Below are 22812 nucleotides of genomic sequence, written 5' to 3'. Positions count from 1 at the left end.
GGAGTCCTCCACCCCAGGTGCCAACAGCTGCTGGATGTGGGCGTGTCCCTGGTGGCGCTGATGTGTTTGTTCACTCTACATTTTTCATTATATTATGATGTTGTCGTTGCTGTTTGTCATTATTTTGTTGTTGTTGTTTATTTGCTTGATTTTTCTTTTGTTTATTATTTGTTGTTGTTTTTCTGTCCACTATGTCTTGTTAACTGAATCACTAATATAAAAAAAAAAAAAAGCATTTCACCTCCTGTGAAACACTGATGCTATGGTGATGCAATACTCGTACAGTTTTAGGGTCAATAAATTCCACTAAAAGCCCCTCTACTGAAATCTACACATACATGAGTTTTGACAGAACAAACATGTTTTCCCAAACTTACAGACATTGTTTTGCAGGTCATACTTTCGCACACTTTTTCTGAGAACGTTCATTCAGTTTTTATGGAACATACAATGTCTGTTTTCGCTGTTGCTTCAGCAGGAAGTTGGTGAATAGCTGGATGGTTTGGAACAATCGGTGAAGGCATCCGTGCATGGTCTGCTTATTCTGTGGCGTCCTGCTGAGCACCGGTGGAGCTGCCATCACTGACAAGAAGCACTGGGTTTAGTGGGTGTCTGCACTCATTTACCAGCAGCATGATGTGGAATGATACTTTATCTGAGGAGATTAAAATACAAATATATTCATTAAGCAGTGACTGACACAGAAACTATCCAACTATCCAGAGAGAGGATCGTGTTGAGTGGTTATTTTTGTCTTTAGTTGTAGTTTATTTGTAGTTTAAACCAGAGGTGTTTGTGTCCGACTGCAGTGGAAGCTCAGCTGCCCCTAAGATGACTCCCATTAAATGCTCAAATCTGTTCAGTTGTTTTCATGTCATTGACTCCAAATGTGTTGGAACACGTTCATCTCTCAGACCAGTTGGTTCAGAATCAGTTTGATCCCAGATCAGTGGACTGGATGTTGTTCACTTCTCCTCCATTCCCGTGTCTGTGTTTGTTCATTCCATCTCTGCTCAGTGCATTTGTCCGTAGACGCTCAGCGTCCATGCACTTCAATGGGACTGAGTGGAACTGCTGGAAAAACCACAACAAACTGGACCAGCACCGGACACATCACACCCTGTCGTCCCGCCCCCGGATGCTCGGCATCTCTGGGGGTGAACGGAGCCGCGGGCGGAGCCACGGGCGGAGCTCGGCCGGGCTGGACACCGAGTTTCCGCGTGCCGATCGGAGGACGGGTCCGAAGGCTGAATGCGGTTTGATTGACAGCTGTTTTCAGATCTGCTCCTTCACTGACACAGTTCAGTTTAATACTGTCACACATTCTGCTGTGGAATCACAGAAACCAAATGAACTGTTCATTTACTGACCTGGAAGAAAACACAACCACTGGACTAACTGGTACACTGGACTGAAGGGACACGTTTTCTTGTTTCAGTTCCATAATTTCATCATTTGTTGTTTGAATTTAATATCATTAACTGTTGTCACTAGTTCCTCAGTGTCAGCTCCATGTGCAGGTGTAGAAGGAGCTTCTGTAGTTTAAAGGCTCCAGTCCTACACCTGGAACCCACTGGGCCAAGGCCGTCTGAGCAGCTGAACTCTGCTGGACATTCAGAGGACACTGGTCCACTGGTTTATGTTTAAATAACTGGACAATTTTTTTTAATCTAAGTGACAATGAGCTTCAACTGTCTGAAAGACCAGCAGAAGACACTGATTTAAATGTAGTTTAAATGCAGTTTACCACCACCAGAGTGTGAATGTGAAAGTGAATGAATAATGGAACCATAATGTAAAGCACCTTGGGTGCCTTGAAAAGCACTATAGAAAACAAATCCATTATTATTATTATTATTATTATTATTATTATTATTATTACAAACCAAGTCAGGAAAAAAGTGAATGAAAGTGAACCATTAATGAAGAATTAATGAAAAAATATTTCTATGACAAAAAAAGAAAAAGAGAAACAAATAAAAAGAGATCACAAGAGAAAAGTCAAAGGGAGAAAAATGGACAGATTTGTCTAAATGTGATCAATTACATTATATTTATTTTTGTATATTTCAAGGTTGGAAAGTTTTGTATGAACTCAGTGAAAAAAAGGAGTGTTACTGTTTCACAAAAAAGAAGAAAAAGCACTCAGTCATTTGTTGTCACATTTTTTTAATGACACCATCCAAACAACAACAAAGACGATGTGAAATGAACGTGCAGAAGTGCATCATTAGGATAAAAAGGGGAATAGCTTTACAGAGGTTCTTAAAGCAGGTTTGTATTATCTGATGAAATCTTCAAAGAGTAACTTGTGAGTTAAGTGAGTTTAGTTTAGACCAAAACATAAAAACAGTGGTTCCTCTGGTATAAGTTTATTAGACATGCAATAGAATACACTTTTATCATAGCGTTAGTTTACAGTGTATTAGAAGTCAGTAAGAGGTGGTTTTGTTTTCAGGACATATGAGGCATTTTGGTTCTAATACAGTGATGGAAAAATGTTTTTGGAATCCCATTGAACTGGGTCTTTCTCTAAACCCACATGCTCCTTCCTGCACATGCACTAAATGTTTCCACAAGATAATGAAACACATCCAGTTCATGACATGTAGAATCTGTCTAGAATTTAGTTTAGTTTGTTTGGTTCTCATTAACAATAAACAAAAGAAAATCCCTCACATTTGTTTGTGTCTGTCTGGTGCAGGCACGCTTTTGAAACACAAGAAGGATTTTTATATTTGAGATTGTGTAATATTTTCAACTTTTGTCCTCTATCAGAAGTACAGGACAGTCTTCTACTCATTTAACTGTTAAATCACACACAACAGTGGAAGAGTTTGAATGAATGAATGAATGAATGATGATGAAATTCTTTCCTCAGTCCTCACATAATCCAACCAATATCCACACTCCAACCCTTCCCCACAGGTCAGTGAGTGAACAGGCAGAAGCAGAACACTTCTGTTAATGCCTGTCCTACAGAACACATTCAGTTACCCAGCATTCAATAGAGGAAAAAGAACAAAACAACAATGCACACAACCAAACTAACAAGCAAAAACATTTTAAAAAAGTGAAACTAAACCAGAAAAATAGAAAACACAACCAACCAAATTAATGGTAATTTAATGTAGAGTCCAAAACAAATAATTTACTTATTACTTATTAGATCTTAACAATTGTATCCTTCAAAAATTGCCCTACGTACCATTTTTTTTTAAATATCAAAAATGAGCTCCACATTCTTCAGTCCATGTTGGACTCATTCTACAGCTGAACTCCATCACATATACGTCTTCTTTTAGTCTCTTTTCTAGTTTTTTGTTCAACAAATTTACAAACATCTGGCAAATCCTATTTAGACTCATGTGTTGAGAAGAACCTTTGTAGCAGTGTTTTTCAACCTTGGGGTCAGGACCCCATGTGGGGTTGCCTGGAATTCAAATGGGGTCGCCTGAAATTTCTAGCAATTGATAAAATAATACAAAAAAATTACTAATAAAAATATCTGGTGAGTTGAGAGAGACAACAACAATATATAAAAGACAAACTGTGGTTGTGAAACTGCAGCACTGTGGTTCTGTTTGTGTGTCAAATGTTCATTGTGGTCAGTTTCAGATGCTGCAGCTCTTTCATAATTCATAGTTTCAGTTCTTGTTTGTTCAGTATTAATTGTCCTCCTTGTAAATCCCAGTTGGACTGACTGGACAGATCCTGAGCCTTTGTGCAGTAATCTACACCTGGATTTACTGCCTCTGTCCACAATAATAGACATTATACAGACTAAATGTCCTCTAAAACTAACATTTATTTGCAACATAGTATAGCAAACTATTACATGATCAAAAACAAATTAATTTTACCAAAAAAAAAAAAAAAAAAAAAAAAGTCTCAGTTTTGAATGTCTGGGGTCACCAGAAATGTGTGATGTTAAAATGGAGTCAGGAGCCAAAAAAGGTTGGAACCACTGCTTTGTACACAGACAGGGAGTAATTTTACTTTATACATTATTTGCATTATTTTATAGTGAACCAAATCTTTAAATTTCATCATATGGGATTTCATAAACAATTCATTGGAACGTTCATAGTAACCGGCCTTATTAATAATAGTATGGCTGTTTTTGTAGACGGACTATAGTGTTTACAGTTGTTTTATCTGTCCTTATTAATAATACTTATGGCTTTTTTTTAAAAATAGTATTTACAGTTGTTTTATACGTCCAGCCCCACACCCCCACACAATAGGATATATAAGGAAGTAGAAGTGAACAGTCAATTATATGGAGTGTCTTACTGTTGAGTACATTTCTGGAGTTATACAAGATTACCATTGACTTTGCAGTCTTTCCTTTTATAGATCTAATATGTTGTTTCCATGTTTCCTCTCTAGTTTATAATATTTATAAACCTTATTGATATATCACGTCTTCGATGTATAATGAACATGGATTACTTCCTATAAATTGGCTGATTCCTGCTCTCCGTAAGCGGACCCTTGTGTTGCAGAGTCCTGTTTCTGCCCGGACGGGTTTCGGTGCCGGACAGATTCCGTTGACATTGCTGGAGGAGGAGGAGGGTTGGGGACAGTGTTACCAAACCTAAAAGCTTTTATTGTCTAGGGGAGCCGCATTTTAGTGGCAACCCGCTCCTTAGCTGTAGTGTGGGGACATCTGGGAGTCATGTATCGGCGGCCGCTGCAGTCTGCCGTCAGAAACATTCTGAATGTGACCGCGAACAGAGCTGCCTACGGAAAGGTAACATTAGCTAACATTAGCTTAGCCGCTAATAGGATTTGAGCTAAGTCAACAGGACACATTAACACTGTACTGCAGGGCTGTCAAACTCACTTTAGTTCAGGGGTCACATCCACCCCAGTAGGATCTGCAGTGGGCCGGACCAGTAAAGTAATACCAGTGAAAAAGTAAAATGACATTATGATACTGTTTACATCTACAACGTTTCCTTACAAATCTGAATAACATGAACAACTTGAAACGTCTTAAGAAAAACAAGTGCAGTTTTAACAACATTCTGCCTCAGATTATCAGTTTATCATTTACACATGTGCGTTACAACTCACATTACAATTACAAATACACAAAACACTTAGTACCATGTTGAATATTGAAAAATTGCATTTACTTTTCTCAAGACATTTCAAGTTGTTCATATTTGTTCAGGTTATTCACATTTTTTGTAAAAAGGATAGTTTGTTAATGTAAACATTTTCATGTAATTTTACTTTTTTACACTAAAACAAAGATGAAATCTGCAGTTGTCATTATTTTTTAGGTTATTATGGCAGTATTTTTGTGGTTTGACCCAACTGAGATCTAATTGGTTTGTATGTGTATGTATGGAACCTGAAATAAACTGATTTTTACACTGTTGATTGTTAATATCTTCAGTGTAATTTTTGCATTTCACACATTCATCCTACTGGCCAGATTGGACCCTTTGGTGGGCCGGACTTGGCCCCAGGTTTGACACCAGTGCACTACTGTATGAATGACCTGTAACAGCCATCCTATCTAACTGAATCCACAGCAAGGAATCATGATAATTAAAATAATAATAATAATAAACTAAATAACATATCAATATGTTGACTTTCTTTGTAGAGTATAAGTTTATTTGTCATATAAATTTGGTTCTGTATCACCAGATGTTTAGATAATGCTAACTTCCTGTGTGAGATGTCTCTAGTTTTTATGTGACCCAGGGCTCTCAAACTCATTTTCTTTCAGGTTCCACATTCAGCCCATTTTGATCTGAAGTGGGTTGGACCAGTAAAATAATAGCATGATAACCTATAAATAATGACAACTCCAAATTTTGGTCATTGTTTTAGTGCAAAAAAAAACCCCATTAAATTATGAAAATACTTACTTTTTACAAACTACCCCCCCCCCCAAAAAAAAAAACAAAACAAAACAAAAAACTGAAAAAACTGAAATTTAAATTAAAAAACTTGAGAAAATTTTGTGCAATTTTAACAATATTATGCCTCAACTTATCATTTCTACATGTGCTTTATGGACTGGAGTTACAAAGACACTAAACACTGAGGAACAGGCAGAAAAGAGTTCAAATTGTGCTTCATTTTCTTTAGACATTTCAGGTTGGTCAGATTTGTTCAGGTTATTCACATTTTATCGTTACAGGATAGTTTGGAAATGTCAGTGTTTCCATAATTTAATGTTATTTTTTGCACTAAAACAAAGAATTTTTTTTTTTTAAATTTGTAGTATTTATAGGCATAGTGTAATATTATTGTTCTCACATCAAAGCAAGAAGAAAATCTGCAGTCCTTCTTTTTTGTCGGTTCTTCTGCTGTTATTATTTGACTGTAGATCATATTGGTCTGTGTGTGGAACCAACACTAAAATGAGTTCCACAGCCTGGACTGTGGAATTTTGCACTTTGTAAATTCATCCCACGACGGGCTGGATTGGAACCTTTGGCACGCCACATTTGGCCCCCGGGACGCATGTTTGACACGCCAGATGTAACCAATGTTGTGCCGAATTCTGCTCCCTGCCGAAAACTGTAACCCCATCATGTAGTTTTTGGCAGTATCTGTTTTATTTATATTTTGTATGTTGTGAATCTAAGATTTAACTTCGGAAACTTTTATATACATTACAGTTTGCACATTCTTTAATATTAAACAGATAAAAAAACCATAACTGCAATGTCTTACAATATTATTCATTACTTGCTACATGGCTATGATGACGTTAAGAGGCTGACTAATTCATAATTAATTTCGTACCCTTCAGTCAGAAAGGAGAAAAATTAACGAGCCAGGGTGAGCAGGGAGCATTTCTCAGCAAATTGTGACGGTGAATTTGGTGCACATTGTCCTCTTCATGGCTGACTTCAGAAGGGGGAGCAGTTTTCGGCAGGGAGTAGAATTCGGCACAACAACCAAGACTGTTACTGATCTAAAGGAACACGCTGACCTGGTTCAGTTTTCCTCCAATCACATCACAGCAGTGAAGGTATTTGACTATATTCTACATAAATGTGCCATTTTTACCAAGTACTGTTGAAATATCCGGCATCATATATTATTGAACTTCACATAATTACTTTTATCTTTATCCTCCTCAGACCCAGCTATGGGTTTTCTGTCCACATTTGAGGACAAGAGTTTCACAACTTTAGACAAAAAAAAGAAAAGACAACTGTCCACCACAAAGGACATTCCATAAAAATTTTAAAAACTGCATCTGAAAAAATGGTTGCATCATGATGTCTCTAATATAGGCACTTATAGGGATGTAACGATTACCGGTATAACGATAAACTGTGGTAAAATCGCAGACAGTTAGTATTACCGTTTAAATTCTAATTCTCATGATAACTGTCTTTGATTACCGCACTTTTAGGGAAAAACCGCCCATGTAAAGATCTGCTTTTATGCCAAATATTTGAGTATAGTTTGAATTTATTACAATTTTAATTTTCTATACCTAATATTCAGAACCAGTATTCACTTTTAAAGTCTTTGAAAAGGTTCGTTAAGCATCTGTGTATTATTTATGCAATAAATTATATACATTTTTCAAATCGGATTTTTTTTTGTGTGTGTGTTTTTTGTCCTTTTATGTTTTTATAGTAGGTTAAAGTGAAAAAATAATAGACAGATGATATAGATGAAGTTGTGCTGAAAAAACAGATCCCAAACATGGGTATAGTAAACATTTGTTTATATAGTATATAAAGGCAAAATCAAAAGGACTGAAAAACGGACAAAATAGGCTCAGACCACTAAGGGTTAATATTGGAATGTTTCTGAAACATTTGAACATTTTGAGCACAATTTCAATAATACTGCGATAATAATGATAACTATTATAATTTTGGTCACAATAACCGTGATATGAAATTTTCATATAGTTACATCCCTAGGCACTTATTTAATAAAAAACAAAAAAAGCTGGTACTTTGCTGACATTTCCTGGGTCTTAGGAGGATAAGAAAACTAATCAGATATTCTTTCTTATTGCAAAAATTGAAGGGTTAAATGTAGGTAAGAATGTGTGTGTCTTGGCCTGACTGAGAGCATTATGGTGTTACATGTCAGTCTATGGCACAGGTGTCAAACATGTGGTCCAGGGGCCAGATCCAGCCTGCCAAAGGGTCCAGTCCTACCCCTGGGATGAATTTGTGAAATGCAAAAATTACACTGAAGATATTAACAGTCAAGGATGTTCAAATCAAATTGGGTTAATTGAATCTAAAGTGGGTCAGACCAGTAAAATACTATCATAATAACCTATAAATAATGAAAAAGGCAAATTTTTCTCTTTGTTTTAGTGTAAAAAATGTATATTACACAAAAATGTTTACATTTACAGACTAGCCTTTTACAAAAAATGTGAATAACCTGAAATGTCTTAATAAAAGTATGTAGAATTGTACCAATAGTCTGCCTGTTTCTAAATGTTGTGTGTATTTGTAGATCCACTGTGATCTGTACGTTGTGATGCACATACATAAATGATAAACTGATAAACTAATATTGTCAAAATTGTGTTTAATTTTCTTAAGAATTTTCAGGTTGATCAGATTTGTCCATGTTGTGTTCAAGCACAGTTCATTGATGTAAACATTTTCATTACGGAATTGGACTTTTTTCACTCAAAAACAGAAAAAAACTTTGAAGTTGACATTATTTATAATTTTATCCTATTTATATTATTTTACTGGTGTGGCCCAATTGATATCATATTAGGCTGTATGTGGAACTGAACTAAAATGAGTTTGACATCCCTGGTCTAGAGTGATAATGTGACTGGTAAGTACAAACAAACAAACAAACAAATAAATAAATGTTGCTGTATATGTGTAAAAGCTGCTTGAAAAATGATAGAACAACACAGTTCAATCTGTTATGCAACACTGCTGTGCGCAGGAAAGTTCTGACAGTCCGCTGGTAATGACACTGTACACCTGTTTTATCCTGAATTTATATTAATGTCCTGAAGGAAAGAGCCCAGGACACATCTGGCTACCAAAAAGTCCATTTGTGCCAAACTAATGTAACATACAAGCAGCTGTTAAACATCCCCATATTCACTCCAGTTGAGTTTATGTGTGTGTGTTTTCTTGGTTTTCAGTTACATGTCATCTGTCTTGTGTTTATGTTTTGATGAGCCAAAGGCAGGTTTCCATTCAATATATTCTGGTGGAAAATACAGTTCAGTTCTGTTCACTCTACATGCAAAGACCAAGCAAGTATTTATTTATTAGCTGCCTGACTAGAAAAGCTGAAAATGCTCAAATGATGCTGCTTCAAAGAATCTGTTCTTTATTAACATGGTTTATAAACAACAGAGGTGATCACCCTGTTGGTTATGAAGGCATAAAGTACTTGAATACATGGATAAATGATAAGTTTTAATCCTCTGTTTTATATATTTCATACTTCCATATTCACTCTGGTGAGCAAATGAGGATGATGCAGCTGAAAGGGTTGTCATGCTGGATACTGGACAAATAAAAATACTTGTTGTTTTAAAGCAGAGGTGTCAAACATGTGGCCCGGGGGCCAAATCCAGCCCGCCAAAGGGTCCAGTCTGGCCCTGGGGATGAATTTGTGAAATGCAAAAATTACACTGAAGATATGAACGTTGATCATTTTAGTTCAGGTTCCACATTCAGACCAATTCAATCTCAGGTGGGTCATAATAACATATAAATACTCACAACTCCAAATGTTTCTCTTTGTAAATGTAAATGTTTTCATGTATTTACAATAAAACAAAGTATAATATTGCAAAAATATCTGAATAACCTGAACAAATATGAACAACCTGAAATGTCTTAAGAAAAGTAAGTACAATTTTAATAATAATATTCCACCTGTTACAAAATGTTTTGTGTGTTTGTAGATCCACTGTGATCTGTAAGTGGTAATGTACATGTGGAAATGATAAACGGAGGCAGAATAGTGTTAAAATTACACATTTTTTCAGTTTGTTCATATTATTCACATTGAAAGGATAGTTTGTAGATGCAAACCTTTTCATAGTGTAATTTATTAATATATATATATATATATATATATATATATATATATATATATATATATATATATTTATATTAATATAATTTTTTCTCTTAAACATGGAGAAAAGTTTGGAGTTGACATTATATATATATTGTTATATTATTATGTTACTGGTTCGGCCCACTGCAGATCAAATTTAGCCAAATGTGGAACTGAACTAAAATGAGTTTGACAGCCCTGATTTAAGGTAAAAAGAAAAGAAGATATGGTAAAAGTATTTCAGGAGAATGTGGTTCTTGTAGTTTGACTTAATTCTCACATATTAATGTCACAGATTTGACAGAACACAGAAACACAAACACACTACGCACATATACTGAAACCGATCGAGCACTACCTTCATTTTATTATCTCTGCCAAGGAGCGACAAAGGTTATGGTTTCATCTGGGTTTGTCTGTTTGTTTTTCTGTCTGTGTGCAAGATAACTCAGAAAGTTCTGGACGGATTTGGATGAAATTTTCAGGAAATGTTGATACTGACACAAAGAACAAATGATTAAATTTTGGTGGTGATGGGGGGGGGCTGACCTGCCTTGGTGGAGGTCTGCGCTCTCTGAGTGCTTCTGTAGTTATTGATTTAAAGTGAATCCTGACTGAATAAGCCTCATATTTCCTCTGTTCTTCTCATGTGTTCTCTCTCTATCCTTCAGGTGTTAGAGGAAGCCAGTTTTGCCAGAGCTTTAGCAGCTTACCCACTGGCCACAGTCTCCTCTAACTGTCTGACACCATGCCGGACACTGCACAGCAGCCCACAGGTAACACACACAAACACACACGCACACACACACAATAAAGCCTGGTTTATTCTTACCGTGTCAGCGAGCTCTGTGTGGCTTCATATGGCCAATTGATGTCACTTTCACAGCCACGCCCCTTCGTGCGGCTCATCTTAAGTGGAAACTTTCCGCTTCGCGCACCTCAGTAAATTAGTAAGAGACGCGCGGACAACATGGCCGACATTCAGGAGCTCCTGGTGGTAGAAGTACAGACGCTGGGATGGGAGGTCACAGCGGGACCACCGCCACAGCCGAGTGGAGAACGATTCATACAGTCGGCAAAGAGGAGGAATGGGCAAAAAAAAAACCTGGAAAAACACTGGGGACAGATATGTGAAAGCAAAAAAGACCGCCACGGATTCTGAGAGAGTTGAGCTGGCTCTGGAATTTTATTAAACACAGGGAAACAGACACACATTTCCCTCCAAGCTAGTTTCCTCTTCATCGAGAAGATGCATGAGAGTCGCCATGTTTGGTTTGTTATGGCAATTTTCTTCTTCTCTAGTTTTTTACTGTGATAGACGTGTGTGTGGCACACTGCCCCCTGCAGTTTGAGAATAGACGCCGCCTGGAGGATAAAAGCACCACGCGGACTCTCGTGCCGACTCCCTGCATCTATTTTCCACACATCACGTTCATGCAGCAAACATAAACCAGCCTTAAGGCTTTCACAGATATTACATAATCACCTGAATGACACTTCTTGAGCTGAGTGTGGTTATTTTATGTATTCGTTAGTGCTATTTACATTAAAACAACAGAATGAAACAAAGGTCAGGGTGAACTGATTGTCTTGTTCATTATTAAAATGAATGAGAACATTTTAAAGAGGTTTGATTTTCATTTTCTAGAAGAGTCTTGTTTTTTTTCCGATTCTCAGGCTGGATGTGGTCAGTGTTTGTTTCTAAAAAGCGACTCAAATAAGTGCTTGAGTGTTCTTGTGGTTTTCAGCTCTGAGAATGAAATCCAATTACCACTACTAGTGCTCTAAAATGAACAGATCAGGACATGACTAACAGTGGGTTTAGCTAAATATGAGCCCGTTAAAGGTCCCGTATTATGCAAATCTCACTTTGTGAAAGTTTTCTTATAGTAGTGTGTGTTGCAGTAGCCTCATTATGAGGTTCGAATTTGAAAACTGTCCGTTTCCTCCCTGCCTTGCTACACCACATTTTGTGAAAATGCCTGCTCAAACGGCCGAGTTTGAGTTGGGTCCGCTTATGATGACATAAGCGGATTTAACTCCTCCCCCTGACTGTGCCCCCACCCTGGCAAAGCGAGCCCCGCCCTGGCAAAGTACCTCTTGGACAACAAACATGGCGAAGGCAAGACACGCAAGTTGTGGTGTTGTTGGCTGCACACACCAACACCATAGTTTATTTTTGCTCCCCACTTCCAAGCCTCTCCGTAAAAAGTGGCTGGATTCTATCTTTGATGGTCATGTACCAAACAACATTCCCAAACTCTTGTATGTGTGTGCCCGGCATTTCACGGACGACTGTTTTTTTAACATGGGCCCATACAGCTGCGGCTTAGCACAAAGACTCCGAATCAAGAAGGACGCAGTACCAACGCTTCATGACCCAAGTACAATTGTGGGAGATGGAAGTTCTGATCATTTTTTTGTATCTTTACTGCATAACCCTACATTACGGATAAGCTGGTGGTTGTTGATGTGTACGTCTAACGTTAGCATGGCAGCTAACATAGCTCGGTTACTGCTGCTAACGTTTGCGTCCCCGTTAACATGCAAGAGCTGATAATATCAAGAGACATTCAACAGAACTACTGTGAACACGGGCCTTTTGTGGTTGGCATCAGTATAGTTAGCATCAGGCTTGTTAGCAGCTGCCTGCATTAGTGGCGGCAGGCGTCTTTCCGTGTCAGGTCCACGAACCCGACACAACACCGCCGTTTTCCGTCGGGGCTCAGTCACGCCTCAAGGCAAAGAAAGCCAGTGTTTGGAAAGACATTCTGTCTGAGACATGTGTATGATGGCTTCACCGTCAACATTAGCGCATAGTACCGCTAGCTTAAGCCGCGTCCTCTCCCAGAGATGGGAGGGGGAGTGGGCGTGGACAGATGCGTTCATTTGCATACCCGATGCAGGCCCAGAAACAGACTGTTCTGAGGAGGGCTGGTGAGAGGGACTTTTTCGACCGCTGAAACTCCAAAAAAAAGGATGATTTTGGGGCGAACAAACTTAAATACTATGTTTTTGGGCTTCTGAGACCTATATGACGTGACTGAAAAATAGCATAATACGGGACCTTTAAGATCCAGCAGAACACTGTCCTTACTGCTGCAGTGGTTTTAATAGTTACACACATCTGTGATCTAAAGGTCAGCTGGGGTAAATGGTGACAGTAATAAGACTGTCAACTCATGACGACAACATGCAGCTGAGAATAGGTCAGTCTATTCCTTCAGTCAGCAGCTACACTCACCAGTAAAGGCCACAGTGTCCAGGTGTGTGGACTCACTGCCGTCTGAGCGCTCATATATGTGTGTGTGTGAAACTCTGCAGCTTCTGCTGATGGAATACAGTAGATACAGTGTGTACTAGGACAGGGGTCTGCAGCCTGTGGCTCTTTAGCCTCTCCCTATGGCTCCCCTTGTCAAAAAAACATAAGGAGCATTTTGAAATGAACTGAATGAACCACTACTTTTAATATTCTTAGAGGTCTAAATCAAGTCTAACATTGTCCATCTGCAAAAATGTGCAGGCTATACACAGAATAAAATGTTTTGACAGCATATAAACCAAAATGTATGTCACACTACCTTATTTTTGTGTCAAATTTAATACAAGATACTCAGTTTGCATTTGTTAGTAGTTTGGCTGTTTAAAAGTCAGCCCATATACATGAAAGTGGAGCTTTTTATCTATTATACAATGCAATTTTGTTTGGATATAGTGTACATCATTAGAAAACTGTACTAATCTTGAATGTTTTCTTTATTGTAGTTGTATAATTTCATAAATGCACCAAACATTGCATTATTGTAGTGGAAATACAAAGTTAAATAGTTAAATAACAAACAAATCACAAACAGGCTACAGGAGAACAGCCCCCTCATGGTAAAATGTAGATGTGTTTAAGTATTTCTTTTTTTTAATGGCTCCGGTCACATTTTTTCTTCTTTTTTGAGTGAAAAATGGTTCTTTTGATTGAAAAGCTTGCAGATCCCTGTACTAGGAGAATATTAACCCTCAAAGACCCAAATGACTACGGGCAACCTGAATCATCTACTGATCTAAAACAATTAATGACTTCTCTTTCTTTTTTTTTGTGAACTTAGTTTTTATTAGATTTTCTCTTTTTTCAGTGCAGTATAATGTATACATTCAAGTACAGTTCAGTTAGTTTCTTTTCCCCTACACAGCTGCAAATGTATTCTCACAAACCTCCACAAGCAACACAGGATGAAAATTAGAGAAAACAATAGCAATTATAGCAAACAAACAATGTTCACATTCCCAAACAAAGGCTGTAGATATAAATCTGCATCAGAGGCAGAATGACAACACCTTGATAAACGACGTGGAGTATTGCATCACCATAAATATTGTAGCAGCAAAGGTAACATGTGTTCCCATCTTTTAGTAAATGTGGTTTTGTGAAGCCTGAGCAGGTATGTGATCTGCTCCATCTGCTAAAATATCCCAAACTTTTTGAATCCATGTATTACATGAGGGAGGTTCTGGTTTCATCCAACTGATGGTTCTAGACTTTAAGGCAGCGGTGAATCATAAATTCAAAAAGTATTTATCTGCCCTTGTATCCAGACCTTCAGGTATTACTCCTAGAACTGCCACTGTGAAGTTTAGTGGGACGTTCTATTTAAAAACCTCCTTCAGGGCGTTGAAAACCTCCCTCCAAAACACACTTAACTGAGGACAAAGCCAAAATATGTGAGTGTGATCAGCTCTATGGGCTCTGCAGTCCCTCCAGCATCAACTGGGATGAATTAACGACTTCTAAACCACTAAACCTATCAATACATTGAAATAATTCAATGTTGTCTTTTAATGGTCATCAGATATGACCATATTTGGACGTTCAGAGGCTCCATAGTTACCGTGGAAACACCGTCATCTTCTATAACATTGATTCACCAGTAAAACCCTTGAAGTTGGATCAATGACAGTGGATGGACACACTTGTTTTTATGTTCAGTTATTGATATTTTTGCTGAAAGTCAGTTTTTCTTCAGTTTTGTTCTGTCCTCAGTTTCTTATATAATGACGCTCAAAGTCGAGCTTTGTGAACATCTACATCGGTGTTTTCAACCATGGGGTCGGGACCCCACGTGGGGTCACCTGGAATTCAAATGGGGTCGCCTGAAATTTCTAGTAATTGATAAAAAATAAAATAAAAACTTATTAATAAAAAAAATGGTGAGTTGAGAGAGACAATCCCAATCCATAAAAGACATGACAAACTCTGAACCTGAGACTGAAACACTGTGGTTCTGTTTCTTTCAAATGCTCATTGTGGTCAGTTTCAGATGCTGCAGCTCTTTCATAATTCATAGTTTGAGTTCTTGTTTGTTCAGTATTAATTTGCAGCCTTTGGACTGACTGTGCAAAATTCTCCCTTTGTGCAGTAATCTACAACTGGCTTTTCTGCCTCCGTCCACAATAATATATATTATATAGACTAAATGTTGTGTAAAATTAACATTTATTTGAAACATAGTATAGCAAACTATTACATGATCAAAAACAAATTAATTTTAGCAAAAAAAAAAAAAAAAAAGTCTCAGTTTTGAATGTCTGGGGTCGCCAGAAATTTGTGATGTTAAAATGGAGTCATGAGCCTAAAAAGGTTGGACCCACTGTTCTACGTGATAGTAAATTAAACATAGGAAAATACCTGATTTTCACTGAAAAAAATGCAAATACAGAGGATAATATTACAATAAATGGTGCTAAATGATGATGAAATTCTTTATTTAGTCATCATGTAATACAACCACCATCAACAGCACAAACATGACCAACAGTTTAGTGACTTCTTTAACATTTACCATTATCATAGCATGCATATCAGTTGATGTTTTGTTTTTGAATTTTCTTACTATCTCAATTATATCAGTTTCATCAGTTCCATGAAGGAACATAGTATTGCTGTTACCGTTTAATGAGATTATCAAACAAATGTTGTTTATCCTCAGACACAGTAATTTTACTGGCCAAAGTACAACCAACACCGACTAAATAATTGTTGAACTCTTCAGTAATGTTTTTTTTTTTTTTTAATCTGTCTATTGTATCACCTGAGCCATTTAGGAAATAACTTGGCTATTCTGATTTGTTGTGTGTATTTTGAATGATATGATTGATTACTTTTCTTTTTTTTTTTTTTTTTTTAAATTAAATTCTCTTTTTACTGAAAGAATTCAGATTTTTTTTTTCACACACTAAATAAACAAATAAATACACAAACTATACACATCCAGAGAGTGGGTGTAAAAAAAAAAAAACAACAAAAAAACCCAAGAACATTTACAGCAGCTTGTCATGGTCCTGGCATACAGGATCTCAAAGTAAAGAATCCATATATAAATAAAGATAAATAAAAACACAAACACATATTTCCTTCAGAGGATTTTGGCTTCATATTCATACATTCATCTCACCCATGCCTCCTAGTGTTGCACAAAAAAAATCCATCTTCAAATTTACAGTAAAGGTTATTCTTTCCATCCTATAAATTCCCATGGTTGACTGATTACTTTACAAGTGGAAATCACTTCAGAAAGGTTAAATATAGAGAATAATTCAATTGGGAACTGTGACAGTGGTAGCTCTGGGTGTATATGGGTTCAACTGCTTTTACTAACAGCTGTGTTCCTTTCTTTCGTTGCCCTTTTTCCTGTATTTTGCTTATTTGTCGTTATGTTTTGCCTGACTCCTGTTGTCATCATTCCCTTGTGTTCGTGTGTCTTGTCTTTCAGCTGAGTCATGTGAAGCAGACGCCTCAGCACACGGAGGAGGAAGTCGGGGCTTTCACTAAGCTCATTGAGGCGATGGGCTTCACTGGACCCCTCAAATACAACAAATGGGTGAGTCATAGAGAGACCAGGGGAGGGAATGGAAGGGTTTGAATGACAAAGGACAGAGTTAATGAGGTTAAAGTCATATGATTATGGAGATGAAGCTGGACAGCATAGACGATTAGGGCTGTGTATCACCAAGAATGTGGCGATGTGATACAAATCACAATACTAGGACCACGATACGATATATCACGATATATCCCAATACTGTTAAGGGATGTTAAGAGATTATTTCCTGGAAAAATTGAATTATACCAGAAATATGCACAAATACTGAACATATTTTTATTTGTTCAGAACACATTTTAATACGATATCACAAAACTTTCCTCTGTAAAAAGTAACATTTTTTACATCCATCCATCCATCCATTTTCTTCCGCTTTATCCGGGGCCAGGTCGCGGGGGTAACAGTCTAAGCAGGGATGCCCAGACTTCCCTCTCCCCAGACTCCTCCTCCAGCTCTTCCAGGGGACCCTGAGGCGTTCCCAGGCCAGCCGAGAGACATAGTCTCTCCAACGTATCCTGGGTCTTCCCGAGGTCTCCTCCTGGTGGGACACGCCCGGAACACCTCCCAGGGAGGAGTCCAGGAGGCATCCGAAACAGATGCCCGAGCCACCTCAGCTGGCCCCTCTCGACGCGGAGGAGCAACAACTCTACTCCGAGCTCCTCCCTGGTGACTGAGCTCCTCACCCTATCCCTAAGGGTGCGCCCAGCCACCCTGCGGAGGAAACTCATTTCGACCACTTGTATCCGGGATCTTGTCCTTTCGGTCCTGACCCAAAGCTCATGACCATAGGTGAGGGTAGGAACGTAGATTGACCGGTAAATCGAGAGCTTTGCCTCTCGGCTCAGCTCCTTCTTCACCACAACCAACCGGTACAGCGACCGCATCACTGCAGACGCTGCACCGATCCGTCTGTCAATCTCACGCTCCATCCTTCCCTCACTCGTGAACAAGACCCCGAGATACTTGAACTCCTCCACCTGGGGGCAAAGACTACCCACTGACCCGGAGAGGGCAGACCACCTTTTTCCGGTCGAGAACCATGGCCTCGGATTTGGAGGTGCTGATCCTCATCCCGCTCGCTTCACAGTCGGCTGCAAACCACCCCAGGGCACGCTGAAGGTCCAGGTTTGATGAGGCCAACAGGACAACGTCATCTGCGAAAAGCAGAGATGAAATCTTATGGTCCCCAAACCGGACCCCCTCTGGCCCCTGGCTGCGCCTAGAAATTCTGTCCATAAAAATTATGAACAGAACTGGTGACAAAGGGCAGCCCTGCTGGAGTCCCACATGCACCTGGAACAGGTCTGACTTACTGCCGGCAATGTTAACCAGGCTCCTGCTTCAGTCATACAAGGACCGTACTGCCCTTAGCAAAGGGCCCCGGACCCCATACTCCCGAAGCACCCCCCACAGGATACCACGAGGGACACGGTCAAACGCCTTCTCCAGATCCACAAAACACATGTGGACTGGTTGGGCGAACTCCCATGAGCCCTCGAGTACCTAATGGAGAGTATAGAGCTGGTCCAGTGTTCCGCGACCGGGACGAAAACCGCATTGTTCCCCCTGGATCCGAGGTTCGACTATCGGTCGGATCCTCCTCTCCAGTACCCTGGAATAGACTTTGCCCGGGAGGCTGAGGAGTGTGATCCCCCTGTGGTTGGAGCACATCCTCCGGTCCCCCTTCTTAAAAAGGGGGACCACCACCCCGGTCTGCCAATCCAGAGGTACTGTCCCCGACTGCCACACGATGTTACAGAGACGTGTCAACCAAGACAGTCCCTGCACATCCAGAGACTTAAGGTACTCAGGGCGAATCTCATCCACCCCCGGTGCCCTGCCACTGAGGAGCTGTCCAACCATCTCGGTGACTTCAGCTTGATTGATGGACAAGTCCACCTCTGAGACCTCAGCCTCTGCTTCCTCCATGGAAGACGTGACAGTGGGATTGAGGAGATCCTTGAAGTATGCCTTCCACCGTCCGACAACATCCCCAGTCGAGGTCAGCAGCTCCCCACTTCCACTGTAAACAGTGTTGGTGGTGCACGGCTTTCCCCTTCTGAGGCGCCGGATGGTTAGCCAGAATTCCCTCGAGGCTGACCGATAGTCCTCCTCCATGGCCTCCCCAAACTCCACCCAGACCCGAGTTTTGCCTCCACCACCACTCGGGCTGCAGCATGCTTGGCCTTCGGGTACTCATCAGCTGCCTCGGGTGTCCCACGGGCCAACAAGGCTCGATGAGACTCCTTCTTCAGCTTGACGGCATCCCTTACTTCCCGGGGTCCACCACCGGGTTCGGTGATTGCCGCCACGACAGGCACCGGAGACCTTGCGACCACAGCTCCGAGCAGCCACTTCAACAATGGAGGCGGAGAACATGGTCCACTCGGACTCAATGTCCCCAGCCTCCCCCGGGATCTGGGAGAAGCTCTCCCGGAGGTGGGAGTTGAAGACCGCACTGACATCGGGCTCTGCCAGACGTTCCCAACAGACCCTCACAACACGTTTGGGCCTGCCGAGTCGGTCCGGTTTCCTCCCTCGCCAGCGGATCCAACTCACCACCAGGTGGTGATCGGTTTGACAGCTCTGCCCCTCTCTTCACCCGAGTGTCCAAACCACGCGGTCGGAGGTCTGATGATACGACAATGAAGTCGATCATCGACCTCCGGCCTGGGGTGTCCTGGTGCCAAGTGCACTTATGGACATCCCTGTGTTCGAACATGGTGTTCGTTATGGACAAACTGTGACTAGCACAGAAGTCCAATAACAAAACACCACTCGGGTTCAGATCAGGGAGGCCGTTCCTCCCCATCACCCCCCTCCAGGTCTCACTGTCGTTTCCCACGTGGGCATTGAAGTCACCCAGGAGAACAATGGAGTCCCTAGTCGGAGCACCATCCAGCACTCCTCCCAGGGACTCCAAGAAGGCCGGGTACTCTGCACTGCTGTTCGGCCCGTAGGCCGAAACAACAGTGAGGCACCTGTCCCCGACCCGAAGGCGTAGGGACGCGACCCTCTTGTTCACCGGGGTGAACTCCAACACATGGCGGCTGAGCTGAGGGGCTATGAGCAAGCCTACACCAGCCCGCCGCCTCTCACCGCGGGCAACGCCAGAGAAGTGGAGAGTCCAGCCCCTTTCGAGGGGTTGGGTTCCAGAGCCCAAGCTGTGTGTGGAGGTGAGCCCGACTATATCTAGACGGTATCTCTCAACCTCCTTCACAAGCTCCGGCTCCTTCCCTCCCAGCGAGGTGACATTCCATGTCCCTAGAGCTAGACTCTGTGTCCGGGGATCAGGTTGTCGGGCTCCCTGCTGTCGACTGCCACCCAATCCACAATGCACCCGGCCCCTACAATTCCCTCGGTGGGTGGTGAGTCCACCGGCGGGCGGGCCCACGTCACTCCTTCGGGCTGGGCCCAGCCGGACCCAGTGGGCATAGGCCCGACCACCAGGCCCTCGGATTCGAGCCCCAACCCCAGGCCTGGCTCCATGGTGGGGCCCTGGCTGTGCCATACCGGGCGACGTCACTTTCTTCTGATGGTTTTTCTTCATAGGGGCTTCTGAACTGCTCTTAGTCTGGCCCATCACCCAGGACCTGTTTGCCTTAGGAGACCCTACCAGGGGCATAAAGCCCCCGACAACATAGCTCCTGGGATCAGTCGGGCACTCAAACTCCCCCACCACGATAAGGTGGCAGTTCAAGGGGGAGACTTTTTTTTTTTTTTTTTTTTTTTTTTTTTTACAGATAAAAATAAAATTACAAGCACAAAGCACACACAGATAAAAAATAAATAAATAAATAAAATTATGTTGACAGATATTACAGTTTCAGATCCGGCTCAAATGTTCCTATTCTGTTAGTTGTGAATAGAGTGTATAGTGTTCAGTCCCTGAATCATCCAAGATCAGAACATTATTTTAATGCAAGGAACGAACATCTGCTTCTCTCAGACAGAAAAAAAGTGCTTTTAGGATGACTGAAATAACCATTATTTAACAAAACAGTGTTATCATTTAAAAAAAAAAAAACTATATGCATGACCTGCAATATCACAATACTACTTTTTTATTAGACAAACAACAGAGTAAAGTACCCATGTGAATATAGAAATAAAAGAGCAAATAAAAAATAAAAAACAAAAACATGAACCTCTGCCATATCTCCATTTAAATAAATACCTAAAAATATTGGTACAGTACTTTTTAATATCAATACAGTATTGTGAAATGAAATATCATAATATATTGCGGAAGCGATATTTTCTTACACCCCTATAGACGATGCGGTTTCTAGTTTTAGGGGCTGATCCTTTGTACATATAAGACTGTCAATCAAACCCCCAACACTCTGCACATAATTATAACATGAGCATCCCCGAAAGATGAAAGTTGTTCAAAGTTGTCAATAATAAGTGACTAGTGCCCAGCTGAAGGTGATTTAATGGTGATAAATTCTTACTTTTGAGTGCAATAAAACTGTCCAGATTCATCAGGTTAAATGATGGATAAATGTTTGAAGAATTTAGAGCTGAGTTTGGATCCGGCAGCCAAATGAAGGTTCTAGATTTATTTCTTTATTTGTTTATTTAAGGATCCCCATTAGTCTGTACCAAAGCAGAGTCTATTCTTCCTGGGGTTTGTTTCCAAAATTAAAGTACTACAATTTTTTTCATTTACAAAGCACATAGAGAGAACAAAACAAAACGTAGTTACATTAATGGAGCATTGTTTCATTATTGCTCCTTGATATCATGCTGCTAACTGGAAACACTGCTGTTTTTATCCCGTTTTAACATGCTGCTCATTTTAATCTCGCACTGCATTATTTATGCATTATTTAGTCATTATTTATCGTTAGGTTTTAATATAGGACTAATTTTATAGGAATCTTTACGCTGTACATTGCTGGTCCCGAGTACTGATTTTTGTTTCTTGTATATACATGTAATGACAATAACTTGAACCTTGAACCTTGATTGCAGATTTCTTAAGATTTGTTTTATAACAACATGATCACTTATTAACATCATTTCTGGAGGTAACATTGGGGGGGGTGGGGGTTGAGGGGGAATGTGGGTGAGGATGTTGTTGGTTGCTTGGGTCCCCCAGTATCTACAGGGTGTCCCATAAGTCTCCATACATAGGAAAAATAAACGTTTCTTGACATAAACCATTTTTATTTATATAATATGCTCTATATGACTGCCATTTTGTCGGGAACACATTTTAATGCATGTCCTCCACTGCTGAAGAACTATAAAGAAGAAATATAAAGAAATACATGTTAGAACCATATATGTATGGAATGTATTATGTCTCCTATGTATGGAGACTTATGGGACACGCTGTATAAGCACTCTTGTGTCCTTGGGGTTCCCTTTCATGTACATCTGTTATAAACTGCACATGTATAATATATTTTACTTTCTCTGTGTCAAGGTCCTTAACGAAAAATAACAAAATGACCAAAGCTAGAATTGATAAAACATTTTCGTTAACTGAAATAAATCAAAAACTATAATTAAAAGAAAAAAACCATAACTAACTGAAACTGTATTGTGTGTTTACAAAACTAACTGAAACGGATAAAAATTTTGGATCAAATTCCCTTCGTTTTGGTCTTTGTCAATGTCAGATTAATGTTAAATGGATTTCTTTGTCTCTCTCAGTTTTCTGTGCTGTCTCCATACGACACTTTTTGCTCCGTCACTTGTGTTCACTTGTGGTTTCCAGTCGTCTTCTGGTCCCCACTCTACCTGGAAACATGGAGACTAAAGCAGCAGAGTCCTGTCTGGGATTGATTTGAATAGGAGCACAGAGAAGAAGAGAAAAGAGACCACTGAACTACAACTAAACTAAAACTAAACATTGAGAAAAAAA

At 40.1% G+C, this 22812-nt stretch overlaps 1 protein-coding gene across 1 annotated transcript in view; it reads left to right on the top strand.

Moving 5' to 3' along the window:
- Positions 1-4532: 4532 nt before the first annotated feature.
- LOC115416094 (ubiquinol-cytochrome-c reductase complex assembly factor 1-like) overlaps positions 4533-22812 on the top strand; it is a 58246-nt gene continuing 39966 nt past the window's right edge. The window contains exons 1-3 of the mRNA XM_030129801.1: positions 4533-4756; positions 10734-10838; positions 16824-16931. Of these exons, the coding sequence (XP_029985661.1) occupies positions 4682-4756; positions 10734-10838; positions 16824-16931 (288 nt within the window). The 5' untranslated portion in view covers positions 4533-4681. The remainder of the gene's footprint in view (positions 4757-10733; positions 10839-16823; positions 16932-22812) is intronic.

The sequence above is a fragment of the Sphaeramia orbicularis genome, unplaced genomic scaffold, assembly GCF_902148855.1.
Source record: "Sphaeramia orbicularis unplaced genomic scaffold, fSphaOr1.1, whole genome shotgun sequence".
NCBI classification, from domain to species: Eukaryota; Metazoa; Chordata; class Actinopteri; order Kurtiformes; family Apogonidae; genus Sphaeramia; species Sphaeramia orbicularis.
Note: the sequence above shows the minus strand (reverse complement) of the source record. Positions and strands in the feature narration are given on the sequence as shown.